This window comes from Australozyma saopauloensis, chromosome 4, assembly GCF_035610405.1.
Source record: "Australozyma saopauloensis chromosome 4, complete sequence".
NCBI classification, from domain to species: domain Eukaryota; kingdom Fungi; phylum Ascomycota; class Pichiomycetes; order Serinales; family Metschnikowiaceae; genus Australozyma; species Australozyma saopauloensis.
This window is the reverse complement of record NC_086134.1, coordinates 652,883-671,527: the sequence shown is the minus strand read 5'-3', so window position 1 is coordinate 671,527 and position 18,645 is coordinate 652,883. Positions and strand designations below refer to the sequence as shown.

Genomic DNA, 18,645 nt, shown 5'->3' with positions numbered 1-18,645 from the left:
TTTTCTAGGCAGTATCGCAAATTGTATATTAATAGACGCTAGCAGTTTTGCAACACCCACAAATGGTTTTGCACATCCCTCCCAAGATCCCAATCTCGTTCAATGCCCAAAACCGAGCAAACACGTACGATTTCATGTGCCAACAAGTCTGGAACAGTGCGCTCGTAAGTCCTCAAACCAGTGAGGAGAATTTTACTGTAGAGGTGTTTAATTCTATCTGAAACTCTGTTCGAGCTGAGCTGGTAACTAGAATTCTCTCTTATCAGAGCGTTCAGATTCTCTGCAAATATGCCGGCAATGATCGGAGATCGATCTCGAAAGAAATTCCAAATTTCGACGTATCGACTTGCCATGAACTTCTCATGTTTTGAATCTTCCTCAATTACCACCTCCAATAGCTCCAAAGCAGGAACAATTAGATTCACGAGATTTTGCAGGTCCTCCTGATCTCTCCAATGATCAGATAACGTCGAAGACCCGGTGCATAGTACCAAAAGCAAAGGGAAGTAGTCAGCAAGAAGTGGCATCAAAGTTGTGTAATTAGTGCTTAACAAAGGATAGGCTTCTTTGAGAGTTCTCAAAACCTGAATTCTGAGTTTTGCGGAAGGATGTGTCAACATCTGACAACCATACTTGAAAATCTGTTCGACCAGTAGATATATATTTTGGGCAATGAATGAGCTCCATTTTTCATTCTCAACAGGAAGCTCATCAGTTTCTGCTTCATCTTCTTCATCGTCGGAGTCTCCCAATTGATCCGAGAATGGCACCCCTGGTTTTCGTTTGAAATATTCCTTTTGAGGATCAAAATCATCTGGAATATCAACAAGATCCTCATTGTCTTTGAGAAGTCGTAACATTTCGTCCTTTGAAGTCATGCTCCACGGATAATATGCAGATTTATGTTCTGAAGTGATTTTTGTTCGATCAGACAATTGGTCGTGATAGAGTTCTTTAGTCTTGACAATGATCTCCTGAAAGACCACAAAAAAATTCTCCACAAGAACCGAGTATCCATGGTATGAGTCAATAACAATAAACATCTCAGCGATAATATCTTGAAGCTGATTAGATTGTAACAATTGAACTCCAGAAATTTTTAGCACAATTAAAATAATTCCAGAAAGAGATGGAGTAAGGCCACCAGACACGGAAAATCGAATACTAAGTGAATCGACAAGATAGTCAGAATTTTCAAAAATCAATTGCTGCAATGAACCATTGTAATGAGCATCAGAGATCCGCTTGAGGGCCAATTTGGCATGCAAGTGAACAATACTTTCAGGAGCTTGCGCGAATGATTCAAGGAGCGGGTACAAATATTCAATGAGGACTTCTGTTTGAAAAGCTTCTTTACTAAATTTGGTGGAGAGCAAACCGATTGATTCCAACGCCACTGCTTGCAGAGACTCACAAAGAGCTATCAGCTCACGCTTGGTCAATGCCTGATCAATTGTTGTGAACTCATTGCAAAGGTATAAAACATCCTTTGCAGCATCTAAGACGAAAAAGTCAGCCTCAGAGCATTGCTTGACCGGAGAGTTATCATCAAAATCAATATCCACCATGAAATCTGCCACATCAAAAGATTCCTCACTGATTGACTGAGAGTTTTTATACAAGTTATTGGCAATCCACAATGGAACGGCCTTATCAGGAAGCAGGCTGGGACTAGTTAGTGGTTCATTCTGATCTGGTTCGAGGAGAGCATCCACAAAGGTCTCCATCGTCTCGTTTGACCCTTTTCCGAAGGATTGGAGAAATTTGCATATTTGCGCCTCTGAAGACCGCGAAAACAGTTTCAGAAGTTGCCCCAAACTGTTCTTTTGCTCATCAGTAGAGTCTACTTCGAAATTGATTCTATTCAAGGAGGACACATACAGCAGCGAATTCTCCGTTGCCCTGTTTGGTGTTGTAGAAGCAATCTTTCTGGCATCGATTCCTGGTGGAAGGCGCACATCATCAAGATAATTGGAGGCTTCTTCAGTAGAGCCATCGCCTGACATTGCTCGAAGCAAGTTTTCTTTTTCTGCTTTAATAACTTTACTCGATTGTGAAACGAGGCTTTGCTTCAAACACCTCGAAATGACTTGGAGGGCCTCTTTTTTGAGGATCTTTGTCTCCGTAGACTTTTTCATCAACGATCCCAGAACACTCTCACATAGGTGTATGTGGACCGAAGTCGCACTAAGACACAATGCTAATTTTTCTTCAGTCATGAGCCTGAGCGCCGAGTCCAATTGAGAATTGATAAGGTTTTCAGTCTTATTGAGAAGAGGCTCGAGAAGTAAGAGAAGGTTAGACCGTCCTTGCATTATGTACATCTTTGATATCTTTTCAAGCAAGTCCTCATTCTCCAAAGCGCCGCCATCTGTAAAAGCATGGTGCAAGGCAGACATGATATCTACAGTCACGAGAACAATTTCTTGATACAGAGATCTAAAGCATTTCAGCAAAATACTCGAAACAAAGCCAATAAGACTATTTGCAAGTTTTGAATTCGAGACTGCACGAGATTTCGAATTTGGCGAAAGCAAGAGGGCCTTTGAGAATGCGAGAAGGCTCAATTTGTATTGTTTCGAAGTAGCCTTTAGCCATGCATCAGTTCTATGCTCAGTGGTTTGCTCCACTACGAACAGCACAGGTAGATCCAGTGGAGTAGTAGCAGAGTCATCTTGTAAAAGTAATTTCACGGAGTCAGCTGTGCTGGGTACTAGTTCATTTGAGCTTTCGGATAAATTGAGAGAATCGTCAGCGAATACCTTAATTGTGAGGACACGAAGAAGCTCTATTATTGCCACAACAGTAGGGGTATGTAGGTTCTTTGTTTGAAGATAGAAATTGATGACCTTTGAGACCATTCCAGGAAACACAAACGATGCCTGTTGTGCAGAAACTCGAATAGAGTACACTTGGGTAAGCGTCCCTAGGAGGGATTGGGCCAAAGCTTCACTCGAACTGTCTAACGCTTGCAAGAACTCAAGCAACAAAGTAGTAGTGTCACCCAAAACAGACAATCGCTTTGAATTTTCAAGACCAGTGTAATAATTTCGAGGAGTACAGATCAAGAATGCCTCAATGGCTCTTGCAGCTGAGTTAATAAACTCTGCCAGTTTTCCATCAGCAGCGGATTCCTTACGAGTATTGATAGAATCTCCGCCCGCTAGGAAAACCACCAAAGGCCCCAATTGATCGAGTAGTATCTCATCCGCATTGTGCTTCCATGAATGGTTTAGAAGATATGTGATGATTTGAAGAATGAATCTTGTGTTTTCCTCCAGTATCGTAGGCCGCTTAAGTAAAATAGATATGGGCATGAATATGTAATCCGCCAATTTTGTCGAGATCACATGCTCCCCCTCATCGCTATCGTTTGTCAATGGCTTGTACAAGGTTGTGGAAAGAGATCGTAGGAGATGTTCAAGTGTTGATTCAGAGGTACAACTATCATTGGATGCATCTAGAAGATCCACGCATATCGGTTTTATGTCGCGGAATACTTCTACAGACCGTTCTCTTACGGAATCAACATCCATAATTAGGACAAATGGTCTCAGGAACCTAGTCTTGATCTGCGACTGGCTGCAAATTGTGGGGTTTGTAATCAGCATTAGCTTGGGTGATAAATGGAAAGTAACGAAAAAAAGAACATTGACTATTAGAAGATTTAATTCTAGATAACCATAATTATCTTTTTGGTCATATTCATTCATTCTAGTTGAGTGTTCAATATCTTTGAAATGAAAATGCTCGATTTCAAGTATCAAATGTCTGGAACTATTTACAATTTGAACACATTAGTACTATCCCAACCCTTCGACCCAAGGAGTCCCCTGACGTCGCCTTGCTCGCCTGTTTCTAGGGCCTTGCCACCTGCAACATACTCAACGAAACCGTCAGGACCACAGACTAAAGACAAGGCGGCAGGAGGCTTCACTTCTTGCAGCGTGATCTTAGCTTGTGCGAGGGCATTCTCAAAGTAAGGAGCATGCTCTTTGGGAGCCTCGATCTTCTTCTCTTGTTTTTGACCCTCTCCCTCGAGGATTGCAAGTCTCTTCTTTAAGCTTTCGCGAGACAGTTTTTCGTCTTTCTTAGACTCAGAAGCCGGAATTGTACTTTCTTGAATTTGAGCAATGTTTTCTTGTCTCTGTTGACTAACATAAAGCGGTTGAGCGGGCTTGGTCACATCGTTTGCACTTAAACGGGTCTTTGGATTGTCGTCGATATGTTTGATGAGTTTTATTCTGTCAACTTTTTCTAAGAAGAACAAGAACCTATCCATTGGTCCAAGCTCTCCATCTTTCCTTGCAGAATAATGAACATTAACAAATCCACGATAAGGGTTCCGCGAAAAAAGAACCTGTAGAATTGGCGCAATACCGGTTCCAGCAGCATAAAAATCCACAGTATCAACCTCAGGTATATCGTATTCCCTCTTAATTCCTTTTAAAAGTGTTTCAGCCTCTATCTTTGAGGGAAGATCACGAAAGGTTGGCCGTGTATGATGCTGTTTAAGAGGATGGAATGGAAAAGTATAGTCGACATGAGGTCCACGTATTTCAAGCTCATCCCCTACTTTCTTGTCCAAAATATATCTGGAGACTTCTCCATCGCCATATCTTTTAATGTAGAACAGCATGACACCACCATGATCCATATCCTTCTCACCATTATCAATGACCTTGAGGAGAGGCTCTTCCTCGCCGGAACGAGTTCTAGACGATTTAAGAAAGTACAATGGGAGCGGGGTGTATGAGCGTACTACCATGATTTGGGGCTGTTTGATCTCCACCGACCACATTTTGTCACCATCCCAAATGGACTTTCTCTCGTAATGCGCATATGTACTGTACTGCCATTGTGAGCTTGTAGGCATAACTTCCACGAGATAATGTTCGTCGTCTATCTTTTGTTTGTGTGTGATAACAAACTTATGGAACTCCAGAGGCGACAAAAGATCGTTCTGTTCCGCATCCTCATCTGCGTCCAAATACCACACTTTCACGGCATAAACTCCCCAGACTAACACCACTGCCGTGAGTATCTTGGGAATATACCGGGTCCATCTGGTCACTTGCTTACGTTTCTCGATCTTGTTGGAGTATTTTGTGAATTCATCTTCATTCGGAAGTCCTGGATACTCGAACGACTCCCGTTTGTATTCCAATTTGGGAATGTATGGCTTGTTATCTTTCTTAAGAAGCATTTCTATACCAGAATCACGCAGGAATTCTGCCGGCGCAGACGGAAGCGGGTTGAAATCTTTCTTCTGAACTTCATTGGAAGCTGTATCTTTCTTCAGAAGTGCTTTTGAGTCATTCTTCTGTGAATCTGCCTTTCCATCTTCTGCAGCATTATCTGGGGATTTATCAGAGAGAAAGCGGCATCGTATTTGCGGTAAAAGGGCAGGTTGTCGAAGAAAAAGCGTCTTTGTGAATGCTACGCTTCTGCTGCGACTTTTGATAAAGCCAGTTCGGAGCGGGATCATATTTTAAAGTCAGAGCTTAACTACTACTTGGTGCAATACCATATGTTACAACCTGTGTCGAGATAACAATGGAATGGCTCAAAAATGCAGTCAACTCTTGAAAATAAAAAAATAAAGAAAACCAAGGGAAACAAATTTAACAATCACACTACATCCAAATTTTTTTCGAATTTCTCTTTGTCTCAATTACAACTCAGGGTTTAATATTGCAAAAGCACCGCTCACGTGACCGTCCTCGCCTATGAGTGCGAAAAATTTTTCAACTCTCACTATATCCAACTACCACACTTCTTTATAAGTATGTTACCTTCAATGTGTAACAATCAACAAAACAACGGTGTGAGAATCTGCAGTCTTTGAGCGGCTTTTGTTTGACACAAAGGCCCCTTCACCGTGAGGGGTTCTTTTGAATCGAGACCACAGATACCTCACACCGTTTTTTGTTTCATGAATCCTTCGGGACACTCATGATGCGTTGTTTTGTGTGATTGTGGTACTAACCTCCAGTGACTAGAACCTCTGTTTTGGCTGACGCCTTGAACGCTATCAACAACGCTGAGAAGACTGGCAAGAGACAAGTCTTGATCAGACCTTCTTCCAAGGTCATCATCAAGTTCTTGCAAGTCATGCAAAAGCACGGTATGTTTCAACCTCAAAAACAACAACAAAAAATGCATAGACATCGGTCTTTTCTTCTTTCTCTTTCTTTCTTTTCTTCTTTTTTGACAATCGTCCCCGAAATGATAACTGGATGGATTGATCGGTGTTCAGTCCCTTTCTGTCTTTTAAGTTTTCGGGAGAGCAAAGAGGAATCTCTTCTTACACGGCGCTGGAAAAGTTTCCTGAGCCGTTTAATTTTCCTCGACATCTCACCTCCTCTATCTTTTTTTCACTCTCCCCCTTCGAAGTCGTGCATGCATTCTCTGTGCAACATATTAACAATCTAGGTTACATTGGTGAGTTCGAGTACATCGATGACCACAGATCTGGAAAGATCGTTGTTCAATTGACCGGTAGATTGAACAAGTGTGGTGTCATTTCCCCAAGATTCAACGTCAAGATTGGTGATGTCGAGAGATGGACTGACAACTTGTTGCCAGCCAGACAATTCGGTTACGTCATCTTGACTACCTCTGCTGGTATCATGGACCACGAGGAGGCCCACAGAAAGCACGTTTCTGGTAAGATCTTGGGTTTCGTCTACTAGTTTTCTAGTTTATATGGGTAATTAATTTAGAGTAAAGGACTATCTGTAGAACCTAAAGAACAAGTCATAAAAAAACAATCGCTCAAACAATCAAATCTCTTCTATACGTCCCACACCGTTTGGATAGTAAACTTTACACCGTATTTAGTCCCGTTCTTGCATCTGAGGTACCCCACATAAGACTGCTAAACTCTCTTCCAAGCAGATCCAAATCTCCATCGAGACATAATCCAAGCCCAAAATGCATAGATATCTTAAGCTTGCATCCGGCCTGTTCTCCTGGACGCTTCGAATTGTCTGCGCGGGTCATTTGGGAGCTCAGTATCTTTGTGAGTTCACAGAAACCAGGGGAGAATCCATGCTTCCTACGTTACAAGCCAGACACGATTTTGTATATGCCAATAGAACACATAGACTAGGGCGAGGCCTAGATATGGGCGATATAGTCGTTGCCGTCAAGCCGTCGGATCCAGACCATAATGTGTGCAAACGTATCTCTGGAATGCCAGGCGACGTCATTTTGGTGGATCCTTCAAGCTCTTCAACTGTGTCAAATAGTGTCTCAACATGCGAGCGTAATGATGGGTTCAACAAATTCGTGGTTGTTCCTGAGGGCCACGTGTGGGTGACCGGCGACAACTTGAGTCATTCGTTAGACTCTCGCTCATATATGTGGCTTCCAATGGGACTAATAAAGGGCAAGGTTTCTGCCGCTGCATCGTTAGATCAAGGGTTGTTTGATAAGGATGGGAAGTTTTGGTTTTTTAATCTTCGGTGGCTTAAGCGGAACTTCGAAGATGAACCATAGATTTGTGTTGCTACGGATAGATTTCGATAACCTGTCGTCTTAAATATTTTAAACAATTCAGTTCCATATTCATTTTTGCTAGGACATTTGTTGAATCTCTAGGAGCCTTGAAGAAAGATGCTATCAACGGCCTCTACAACATCTTCTTGTCAAAAGAAAGAAGGTGATGGCATCGATATTTTGTATATTTGTAGCGGTGGATTCTTGAAATCAACCAGATATTTTTATTGAATGAATGCGCATGAGCCTGTGGCCCCTACTTTCTCAGTCTGGCCAAAGCGGTCAAGGCTCTTGAACCAAAGAAAGATAATGGGCCAGCCACAAGCAAACCCTGGAAAACAGTTGCGAAGATAGACGTGCCCAAATAGTATCTCAATACGATAAGCTCAAAGTATGCCAAAGTAGCAAGGTAGCCGATCTTCCAGAAGCTACCCTGCCAGCCGCTAAACATGTCACCGTTCAAGAGACCGGCCCAAGCGCCCAACAAAACAACAAGCAAGCCCAAGGCAGCAGCGCTGAAGACCGTTGGAACGAAAGAATTGATGTGTGGCTCATTTGATCTAAACTGGTGATGAATTTCAGGCAATGCACCTAACCGCACTGGCTGTTCATACTCCACAGAGTCCTTGAACTTCTCGGATGGAATGAATGTGCACAATGGAACAATCACGTTCTCTTCCTCCTCCGATGGACCGGCAGCAACGATGGACACGTGAATCTCGTCTTGTGTCTTCAATGCATTGGGAAGCTTTCCCACCACAACGGAGGCAGACGCTTTGGATCCAGTCTCGGTGAAACGAGCGTACAAGGAGTGCTCCAAGCCGTGTTTATTGGATAAGAGGAATAGCAATTGGGCTGGCTTGGTCGTCTGTTCGAAGTTGACGTTCAACACGAATGAATCCCGGATACTGTCAATGGGTATACTTGGAAGGTCTGTCGCAGCACCCAAGGCGGCAATCTCTACTTTTTTCGAGGTCACAGATCCACCAATGACTTTATATGCATTTGCGGAAGCGACAGCGGCTAAACCGGCAACGGCGGCCGAGAGGGTGAACTTCATGCTGGTCGGTTGAGTAGGTGCTATTCAGTGAGACTGAACAGTGTGATTGACGTGGCTGTACCATGCACTACAGACGTGGACTGGAGGGAAATTAGTATTGAGGAGCGACTGGTGTCGGGAATTAATTTAAATGGGTAGGTGGTGTTAATGAAAATATATTCCGGATTCTTGTTTTTTTTGTGTGTTCGCATCCAAGTTGGGGGTGAAACTTGATGATCCTTGTGTGATTACCTTGTTCTCGCAGAGGCAATTCGCTTCGGCCTCAATGCTCACGATGGAGTTGAAAAAGGTCTGGCTCAAAAACTTGTTTGATGCTTTACTGTTTCGCATTTCTCAATTTGTATCTGAGCCAGCCTTTCTATCTACAAAGACTTCCCGGTGTCATAGGCTGCAATTTAGTCCAGGACCATTTTTCAATTTCGTGCAGTTTGAGGAATTTCGTCCAAAGACTCCAACAAAACTGCTCCCATTCCTCCCATCAAATGGCCTATATTGTGACAGTGAATAAGCCAGATTCCTGGGTTATCTGCCTCGAAACGGAGCACCACATGCCCTCCAACAGGCACCAACACGACATCAAGATATGGCGGGTCCTCCAAATTTAAATTTGTATACCCGTTTTCTATTGCCTCTTGTACCGTCTTGTACGGAAAATTCTCTTTATCACTGTAGCTTATTACATGGACAAAGTGTCCATGCATATGAACAGGATGATTGATGTGTTTGTAATTGTCAAGAATTAAATCAATCACTTGGCCTTTTCGAACAGGGGGCTGAAGAATTGCAGGAAGCAGCTTCAATTGAGAAAATTCGCCTTCAGCGAGGCTATCTAAGAGAGGCTTCTTAAGTTCCATATGGAGAGGTAATTGACTTCCATCTCGAAACATACTAAACTGTACAAGTTCGAATCTGTGGAGATAGAATGGAAAAGTGACATCGGCGGCACTTTTGTGCTTGAGTTTGTTTTGTTCCTCATAGGGGCGTGTTTGCTGCGGCCAAATCGCCTTTCTATTTGGTTCTATTAGATGTCCATCAAGATCTGTGTATCGAATACCATTCGTGTAAAGATCCAAGTTAGCCTTCCCAAGTAAGCTACAGTCAGATTCTTGATCGTTTTTAGGGGGCGGGCCATACTGTAAAATAGCTAGGCCTTCCACAAATTGCGGTGCATGTGTTGTGGTGAATCGTATGAAGAAAGGAAGATTGGCATTCTCGTGCTGTTCTTTTCTTGTTTCGACACAGATTGTAAATCGAGACCCTACAGGAAGAACAACGCTCGAGACCCGCTGCGGTGTCACAAAGATTCCATCAATTGCGACCACATAGAATTCGTGGTCATCAATGGAAAACAGCTTCGTGTATTGGCCACCTGCATTGAGAACGTTTATGTACTGCCAATCAGTATTGTTAGTGTAATGAATATGGAGCAGCGAATAAGTTGGTTTGCAAGGTGCCGAGTACCCAGGAAACTCCAAGGCGTTATGGTCCAAGGTCGAACCTTTATAATGAACGATAGAATCATCACGAAGACAACCTAAGCAATCAAAATAGGGAATATGACGAAGGTTAGGATTTTTGCTTGCTAACTTTCTGAATCTTCTTTCGGGATGGCAATAAATACGGCCTTTTCCATTGATTAAAACGCTCTGGATACACAACGGATCTATTCCATATCTAAACATGCGCATGACTACATCGTCCATCGGGAGCTTGAACGAATCATCAGCAATGAGGAACGAAGGGTTCTTTTCTAGTTGCATGAGCAACTCTTGATCTTCTATATTCAGCGTAATATGATGATATGGCCGCTTTCTCTCCTTTCGTGGCCGGATATATAGCACTCCATAAAGACCATCAGACAGATATCCCCTAAAATGAGAGTGATACCAGAGACAGCCGCTCTGATTCTTTGCCTGAAATCTATATTGATAAGATTTTCCGCTAGCAATTGGATATTGTGTCACTCCCGGAACACCATCTGCCCATGGTGTGCCATTCTGCAATACCCCGTGGAAGTGAATAGCTGCTGAGGTCTGGAGGTGGTTATTGACATGGACTTCTACCCATTCATCTTCGTCAACAATGATTGGTGGACCTGGAGAGAGTCCATTTATTGTCTTGTATGCTTTGTACACCCCGTCCTTTGATTCATAAGTGTCTTCTAAATCAAAATTGAATAGCTTGTAGGCAGCCAGCAAAACTGGTAGAAAATACCAAAACAACATGGGGTTATAATTGTTAGATTCATGACGGCTGGATCTGATAATCAAAAGAGTTCATGCTAGGGAGTATCCAGAAACATCTGGCTGCAAATTCTTGTATATAGAGCCGGACAAGTAAACATAAGAAATGGCCGAAACAACAAAGGAGAGCACCCAACATTGTTCGGTATTAAATGGACTAGGGAGGCTGAAATGTATTGAAATCCTCATTACAGCATTCTGGTAGCTTCTTGGCCTTTCAATTTTTTGTGATTTCTGTATTGCACTCGAAAAAGACTATTGACAAACACAAGGTATTCAGTTCCAAATAAGATCTAGATACCATAAAAAATTGAATCGAGATTAATTCTCATCGATATATTTACTTGATTAAGAATTGATGTATTGATTATGACCCTTAAATCCTGAACCCCACCAATATGTAAGCCCTCAGTCGCGCATAATCATTTGTAAGGAACTCCCCTGTATCGTCCACCAACTACAGTTCCAATGCAATTCCTTTCGTCAAAAGCAGTGCTATACTTGCGTATAATTGGACTCACAGCTCTTCTGTTCTTCCTTCTAAAAAGCCCCACTAGCATTTTCAATGCCAACTTCTCCCTTCTTTTGGGCCAGGCTATGCGCCTTCCCACAGTAACTGTATCGAACGAGAATCCGCTTTTGGGTTTGGTTGCCCTCTTTGTATTCGGTGTTGCTCTCTCAGATTTGGTGCCTCTAATGGCCGAGAATACTCAGCACTTTGAGACCTTGGTGCCCGTCCGTTTGGGTTTCTTTTTCTTTTTGGCCATCTTCTGCATGATCAGTGAGTATGGCCCAATTGCAAACAACATCGTGTTCACCTATTCCTTCTTGGAAATCTGGGTCAACTTTGTTTTGTTCACTAACCTTCGTGATGAGAAGTACAAGCGTGCCAGAGAGTTCTTAGAGAAGCATGGCGACGAAATGAGGGAAATGGCCAATGAGCGTGTCAGACCCATCAATGATGACGAGTAAGAATGATGTTGGCCAACATACTTGAATTTGATTCCCGGGATCCGATTGTATATACTAAGTCTTTTGGATAAACTTCCAATTGTGTTGCAAAACGTAGCTTTATAGTCCAGAGAATCTATCTATTGATAAAACTCATTAGAGACCATCCTAAGCTCTCTTCAACCTCTAGCATATCTGTCAATTCCAACTGTAGCACATTGGTACCTTGGTTGTTTTGTTGAAGATCTGTCAAACTCTTGAACTTAGAGATTCTCAATTTGATAATCAAGTTCACAAAGATTTCAGATGTTGTGACATCTACCTCCACTTTGAGATGTTGCTCATTCGACAATTTCTTAACGATCACCACAAATTCTGTCACTGGTTTCAGAATTGCCTTGATGAACGGATTCTTCTTTGCAGCCTCTTCTTGTAGGTTGTGGTATTTCTTTTTTTCGATTTCGTGTGCTACAAGGGAAGAATCAAAACCCTTACATAACTTATGGAGAATAATCTCCGTGTTACGCACGTTAATCTCATGTCTGATATGTCCAATGAGAGGACGAAGCATCAATGGATGCGAATGCGACTGTTTCCACTTGGTAAATGAAGTGGGCATCTTTTGCTTCAAGTCTAGATTATAGTTGTAATAGCAACAAAGCATGAGCTTTAAGAATGCAAGAATATCTTGTGCTAACTTGTTGTTCTTGGAAGATTCCTGTTCTGAATTTTGATAAACGTTGATCAACTCCTCTTCATTCTCTTCGTCATAAATCACTGACTCTATCTCGATAATTTGATCATAAATTTCTATAATGATCTTGTTGGAGATGATCGAGACGTAGTAACTTATCAAGTTCTTCGCTTCTCGAAGCAAATGATAGAATAGATCATTCTCAAAAATAAAGAACCGAGCTTTCTCAATATTGCCAATGAGTCCATCATTACTTTCCTGCTCCAAGTCCTCCTTTCTGAACAAGGACTGGCCGGTAAGCATGAAATCGTCATCAATCTTACTCAAAATACGCACACGTGTGAATCTGTTTACCGTTGTGCTGAGTTTGGAGGTCTCAGATGTCACAGGAACAAATTGCACAGTGCCTTTCTCCCCTTTCCGGAGCACAGCCAATCCCTTATCATAGTAGCTCAGCCCGGATGATCCATAGCCATAATTCACCCCAATAGCTTTGGAGTTATTAGATGGATCTCTTATTTTACACAAAGCTTCTCCGTGCTTGTGAACGCTGTGTATGCTTTTCCAGTATTCGTGCTCACTTTCGACCTCACCTCGTAGAGATGCAGCAGCGCTCTTGTAGAGCGCAGTTATATTGTCCAACGATTGATATTTCCATCCCATTCCCAACTTTTCTGTGCTATGTTTTTTCACTCCAGTGTCCTCTCTTGAAGTCGGATCGATTCTCAAACGGTCAGAGCCCAATGAGCCTAGCGGTGAGTTCTTGGTCAAATGAGGTGAGAGTGTCGCCTTAGCAACGCCTGGCTTCACTGCGGAAAGAAGCAATGAAACAAAGTCAAGGGAGAGGGATGTCTCGTTGAGCGCTGAACCGATGTGACTCAATAGCTCTGCTTTATGTTTCTGGAATGTCTCGTAGTCTGATTGTCCTTTCGCCAGATCTTCAAATTCTTCAACCTCAGGGCTGTTCGTGGCTACTTTAATATCCTCCATTGCATTGCTAACCGATCCCGAGGCATTTTGCTCTTCGATTTCCTGTTGGAGTTGTTCCTCTGAAATATTGAGGAAGGACTCTCTCTCGGCGAGAATGCGAGGGATTAAGTTTGCGATTGTTTCTTCTTCATCATTGCGCAAGAAAGGATCCGAGTCCTGATTCTCCGTTGCGGAATTCATGGGATGTATGCGTCAATTGACAGAAGTCGACTTCTAGTAGGAGCTTTCGAAAGTATGGGGTATGGATAGTTGTAAGGCGAAATTGGGCGAGAGTGTATTTTTATTCGGCGAATAAAACGATTCTCGAAATGCCCAGAGAGAGATTCAACCATCACATCTTCTAAATTTATATTATCTTAATTGAATGATTGCACTGATGAGGCGAAAGACTTGACCCAAAAGGTAGTGAAGAGGATCACAAGAGCAAATCAAAGACCGAATTCAATTTCTTACTTTACATGACTTTTTGAGCGACGATACTACAAGTATCTCTTTACATATTTTGTGTATTGTACATGATACAATTGGCATCATCTCCAAGTCTAATCCATGAAATCCTCCAAGTCGCCATCTTCGAGGGCTTGCAACAAGCCCATCTTGTCATCAAAGGATTCAGTATTTGCGTCCGAATTTGCGTTTTTTGAGTCATCAGATGGATATCTCATGGCCTTCACCGAATCCGTGTGTAAAGACAAACAGAATCTAATTCTCAGGTCAAAATCTTCTTGTGGCAATTTAGTCGAGTATACATCCAGCAATTCCTTCGACTTCATGTAGCCCTGCTCGTGGTTCACTGTAGCTTCGATAACACCATCACGGATGGCTTTTGAAACAATGTACTCGGTAGCTTCTTCGGACTCGAGGTGCAACTTGATACAGATATCTTTCAAAGAGATCTTAGAGTATGACAAGGAGATTGTGCGAATACCCGTTCTAATGACGTTTTGACGCAAGCGCGAAACCAAGGTGAAAAGGTTATCTTTCACGAAGGTCTCCTCGTACTTCTTCAACACCTCCTCGAAAAGTTTGATGTCTCCCAATCTGACGGCCTTGCATACTTGGAAGTATGGCTCAAAGTTGCCATTGGCAGCTTTGAACACCTTCAATTCGGGTATGTCACCCATCAACAACTCAATGATGATTTTGAGCTTTGTGGCTTCTTGGACGAAGCCGTGCGCCCATTTTGTTTGTGGAGCCTTTCTCACCGCAGCAATGGCGCATTCGTGTGCTGTGGAATAGTCCAATTGGACAGCGTTGATGAAGGACATGTAGTAGAAATATCTGGCACTCAAGGCTGCACCAGCATTGGCGGGAAACACGATCTTCTCGCACAAATTAGCAGCCTGACTGATATCATGCGACTTCAAGTAGTTGCGCAAGATCAACGTGATCAACGATGCTGTTGTTTGGTCGTCGTGTCTCAAAGTGGCAGTTCTCAAGGCGCTCAAGAGCTCTGGACGCAAGGCGATGAGTTCCTCGTGAAGCTCTGCCGATCTAGCAACATAGAACCACAACTTCGCCAGAATAAAGTCAAGCGATCTGCGGTTGTAAGATTTAAGCAATGCCACAATCATTGTAGAGAGATCCCTCAATTGCGAGAGAGCATTCGTGTCGAGGAGATAAAGCTGCACAAGGAGGTGCAAGTAGGCATTGATTTCAGGCAACGATGCGTCTGTATTGTCGGCGGATTGCCCATTGGAAGCCTTAGCAGCATCAACGCTTTCAGTGGGAAGGAATTGTAACAATCTAAGCGAGACGGCGCCCTCCAACCCATAGGTTTTCACGATGGCACTGGCCAATGGGGTGGGGTCCGTGACAATTTTACGTCTTAATGATCCCAAGTCTCTGAAAACCTTTGTGATGTACCTGTTGTCGAAGTTGGCGGCCGCCTTATGTAAAGAAGCGAAGTTCAGCTCCAACTCCAGGGCAACAGTGATTTGTGGTTGTTCGGGAGAGGATTCCTGGTCAGGGGCTGTGGTGTTGGCTTCTGCTGGCGCGGATGCGTCCAGCATTTCTACGTCTTTAGCGGATGACATTGGTGGTTACGGAGGTTGGTATTGCCACTAGTAGTGTGGGTGTATTTGGTGAGACTGGGGTAATGGAGAATTGTGGAAACGGATAGAAGATAATTGATAAGACTGGAGCAAAAAATGGGAGAATTTGATTTAATTTTCTAATTCGATTTCCATTTCACCTCAATTGTGTTTTGTGTGTATCTAGCTTTCGTCTTTCGACTCTGTCTATGATTTATTCAGTTTTGATACCTCTATTTCGTAGTATTTTTGGCCTAGCTCTTTATAGACTTGAAATATGGTTGAGGTTTGGGAAATCGAACTTTGATTCAATCTTAATTGAGCGAATTTAGTCCCGCACTTTTTGTATTCGTTCCGTATGGCGAAATTGGCAGATACGCAATACGTCACAAAGATGTCTAACAGTTCCTTCTCTTCTAAAATATATTTTTCTCTCCTAGAAGAATAGAGAATTGATTTCATGGAAATCATATTTTATAGTGAAACAGGCCTCTGTGTAGTGAACTAGGTTCTGAGCTCTCTCGGCATTGGTTCACCAGGAGTCGAAGATATGTAAACACAAAAGATGGGCCATCTGGAACTAAACATTCAAAGTAGCCGTCCTCTTTTCAATCATGATTGATTTGATCATCAATGATGAACGAATGCAAGAACCCAGTTTTGGTCGTTAACTCTTGTAATATTCTGAAGGGAACTTCCAAAAAAGCTTGTCTCTACAATTTCAACTAATGAGGAAAGTTCCTCTGATTTTAACACACAAGGAATCGATTCTGAAAAAGGCGTTCTCATTTGCTTGCAATTCAGTCTACTCCCGAAAAGGACCCAATGCCTCGGCTAAATAATTTACAGATTCACTTCTGGTCAAAACCTCTGAAGCAATAGAACGCTCAATTCATGTCCCCAAAGTTCTTTTAATGTCTGTGTAGCATTACATACAGTTGTAAAGCGAGTGATCAGATTTGTATACTGTAACGGCCAGATACACTCAATAGAAGAAATTTACTTTAAAAATTTAGAGAAGCATCTCTAGTAACTTCTTCCCTGATGTAGCCATCCTAAAAGCTTGCTCACAATGCCCATTCAAAACAGACGTATACTACAAAAGGTTAGATTCAGTATCCGTAATAAAATCACCAAACATTTATCGATTCTTCTTCACTCTCAAAGACCACAACACCTGTGAAAACCCCTATTGATTCAGCCGTGTTTCCTCACTCCTCCATGTCGTTATGAGGCATCTATTTGCGGTTATAGGGCACCAAACCACAAACCGTTGGATCGAAGCAATTTCACGGACAATTTACCCGGATCCGACACACCCAAATATTGACTCGCTGAAACGTGCAGATTTCGGTCCCAAAATTTGGGTACTTGACACATTCGCGTTTTTTTCCTAATGTTGGTTCGCATTTTGAGGTTACTTATCCGGGACAGTGCATCCGCACCGGCGCTAGCACCTTAAGCCCGTATGCATTAACAGATTCGGGCTTTAGTATAAATAGGCCACCCACCCCACCCTCTGGAATATTTCTCTGTACTATCCACTCAATTCATTCCTACTATCAAAATGGACTCTTCTGTTGCCCCCTCTTTGCCTAAGACACCTCAATTGACTCCTGTCTTCCTTATCAACTTGAAGCTTGGAGGTTTCCCTGTTCCTATCTACGGCGATAGCGTCAAGGACAAGCTGATGGTCTTGGCCCATGTCGAGAAGGGAGAGATCACCACTGTCGAGAACTCGTTGGGCTTGGAGTTCAACGTCACCGATATTCACGGCTTTGACGACATCACCAACCAGAAGTCTCAAGACATCAACGAGTTGGACTGCAAGCTCTACGGTAAGACCCCTGAGGGAGCCGGCGTTTACATCACATACTATGGATTGATCAAGTTGTTCAAAAACACTGTTGACGTCTTGACCAAGCAGTCCATGAGCTGTCCCTTTGAGGAATCCTACGTCACCTCCAACCCAAGAGTGACCTTGGACGAGCTGGCTGACGAGAAATACAGATGGGTGACCAAGGAGAACTTGTTGGGTAAGGGTAGATTTGTGCGTGGGCCTAACGACTCGTTGTATGTCCAGTACTACGTCTACGTTGTCCGTTAAATGGGCTGCAAGTCCGACTATAGTATGAAAACCAAAATAATAATATACGTAAAATTCGACTAGATTCTGCGATATTCAGTACTTCTTTCTAACGGAGACTACATTCTCTGAGTTTATGATATAAATTGACACCGAACATATATAGAATTAGAGCTGGATGCTGGCACAGTGGCCTAGGTCCAAAGGGAAACAATTCATTAGACCCTGGACCTCCAGGCTACACGAGCAAGCAAAATAACTTAACAACAAGAGCCGCCCAGGCCGTTAGTCAAAGATTGACCCTTCAAGTTAACGTTGGACTTGGCGTTGGCAGCAGTGTTGGCGCCGGCATTGCTGGTCATTTGTGCCTTGATCTGTCTAGCCATTGTGTAGAACGCTTGCTCGACATTGGATGACGACAAGGCCGAAGTCTCCAAGAATGGAATGTCCATGGCCTCGCAGAACTCCTTGGCGGCGGTGTAGTCGACCACCTTCTTGTCAGACAAGTCTGCCTTGTTACCGACCAACAACTTCATGACACCGCCAGTGGCGTAACGGTCGATCTCCTGTAACCATTGCTTGACGTTGTTAAAGGACTCCTGGTCGGTGACGTCGTACACAATAATGATACCATGGGCACCACGGTAGTATGAAGAGGTGATGGTTCTGAACCGCTCCTGGCCGGCAGTGTCCCAGATCTGCAACTTGATGGTCTTGCCGTCGAGCTCGATGGTTCTAATTTTGAAGTCCACTCCGATGGTGGAGATGTAGTCTTGGGTGTAGGTGTTGTCGGCAAAACGCAACAACAAACAGGACTTTCCGACACCGGAGTCTCCGATCAACAACAACTTGAACAAGTAATCGTATTCGTTATTCATGGCTGGATGTGTGTGAGGGGGGACAGGAAATGGGGCTGTATTTATATGTGGGCGTGACAGTTGTCTCTAGATTGCGCCTTAGATGCTGATGTGGCAAGAGGCTGGCTTATATAGTTTTGCGAGGGAGAGTATCACTTGCGACTGCGTGGATGCGAAAGGTCGGGCAGTGGCGGGGTAGCAGTAGAACAGATGGGTGGAGCAGTTGTT

At 43.1% G+C, this 18,645-nt stretch overlaps 10 protein-coding genes across 10 annotated transcripts; 3 read left to right on the top strand and 7 right to left on the bottom strand.

The window, feature by feature from the left end:
- Positions 1 to 38: 38 nt before the first annotated feature.
- On the bottom strand, positions 39 to 3,713 carry PUMCH_003335 (uncharacterized protein; the record flags this gene model as incomplete). The annotated part of the gene is made up of 1 exon (XM_063022305.1): positions 39 to 3,713. The coding sequence occupies one exon, from the start codon at positions 3,711 to 3,713 to the stop codon at positions 39 to 41; it is 3,675 nt and encodes a 1,224-aa protein (XP_062878375.1).
- Positions 3,714 to 3,781: 68 nt separating this feature from the next.
- PUMCH_003334 (uncharacterized protein) lies at positions 3,782 to 5,488 on the bottom strand (the record flags this gene model as incomplete). The annotated part of the gene is made up of 1 exon (XM_063022304.1): positions 3,782 to 5,488. One exon carries the CDS (start codon positions 5,486 to 5,488, stop codon positions 3,782 to 3,784), a length of 1,707 nt encoding a protein of 568 aa, XP_062878374.1.
- Positions 5,489 to 6,936: 1,448 nt separating this feature from the next.
- On the top strand, positions 6,937 to 7,503 carry PUMCH_003333 (uncharacterized protein; the record flags this gene model as incomplete). Its single annotated transcript, XM_063022303.1, has 1 exon — positions 6,937 to 7,503. One exon carries the CDS (start codon positions 6,937 to 6,939, stop codon positions 7,501 to 7,503), a length of 567 nt encoding a protein of 188 aa, XP_062878373.1.
- Positions 7,504 to 7,759: 256 nt separating this feature from the next.
- On the bottom strand, positions 7,760 to 8,563 carry PUMCH_003332 (uncharacterized protein; the record flags this gene model as incomplete). Its single annotated transcript, XM_063022302.1, has 1 exon — positions 7,760 to 8,563. The coding sequence occupies one exon, from the start codon at positions 8,561 to 8,563 to the stop codon at positions 7,760 to 7,762; it is 804 nt and encodes a 267-aa protein (XP_062878372.1).
- Positions 8,564 to 8,976: 413 nt separating this feature from the next.
- On the bottom strand, positions 8,977 to 10,788 carry PUMCH_003331 (uncharacterized protein; the record flags this gene model as incomplete). The annotated part of the gene is made up of 1 exon (XM_063022301.1): positions 8,977 to 10,788. The coding sequence occupies one exon, from the start codon at positions 10,786 to 10,788 to the stop codon at positions 8,977 to 8,979; it is 1,812 nt and encodes a 603-aa protein (XP_062878371.1).
- Positions 10,789 to 11,274: 486 nt separating this feature from the next.
- Positions 11,275 to 11,778, top strand: PUMCH_003330 (uncharacterized protein; the record flags this gene model as incomplete). Its single annotated transcript, XM_063022300.1, has 1 exon — positions 11,275 to 11,778. The coding sequence occupies one exon, from the start codon at positions 11,275 to 11,277 to the stop codon at positions 11,776 to 11,778; it is 504 nt and encodes a 167-aa protein (XP_062878370.1).
- A 115-nt stretch (positions 11,779 to 11,893) lies between these two features.
- On the bottom strand, positions 11,894 to 13,621 carry PUMCH_003329 (uncharacterized protein; the record flags this gene model as incomplete). The annotated part of the gene is made up of 1 exon (XM_063022299.1): positions 11,894 to 13,621. One exon carries the CDS (start codon positions 13,619 to 13,621, stop codon positions 11,894 to 11,896), a length of 1,728 nt encoding a protein of 575 aa, XP_062878369.1.
- Positions 13,622 to 13,983: 362 nt separating this feature from the next.
- On the bottom strand, positions 13,984 to 15,477 carry PUMCH_003328 (uncharacterized protein; the record flags this gene model as incomplete). The annotated part of the gene is made up of 1 exon (XM_063022298.1): positions 13,984 to 15,477. One exon carries the CDS (start codon positions 15,475 to 15,477, stop codon positions 13,984 to 13,986), a length of 1,494 nt encoding a protein of 497 aa, XP_062878368.1.
- A 1,564-nt stretch (positions 15,478 to 17,041) lies between these two features.
- Positions 17,042 to 17,581, top strand: PUMCH_003327 (uncharacterized protein; the record flags this gene model as incomplete). The annotated part of the gene is made up of 1 exon (XM_063022297.1): positions 17,042 to 17,581. The coding sequence occupies one exon, from the start codon at positions 17,042 to 17,044 to the stop codon at positions 17,579 to 17,581; it is 540 nt and encodes a 179-aa protein (XP_062878367.1).
- A 239-nt stretch (positions 17,582 to 17,820) lies between these two features.
- On the bottom strand, positions 17,821 to 18,438 carry PUMCH_003326 (uncharacterized protein; the record flags this gene model as incomplete). The annotated part of the gene is made up of 1 exon (XM_063022296.1): positions 17,821 to 18,438. One exon carries the CDS (start codon positions 18,436 to 18,438, stop codon positions 17,821 to 17,823), a length of 618 nt encoding a protein of 205 aa, XP_062878366.1.
- Positions 18,439 to 18,645: the final 207 nt, after the last annotated feature.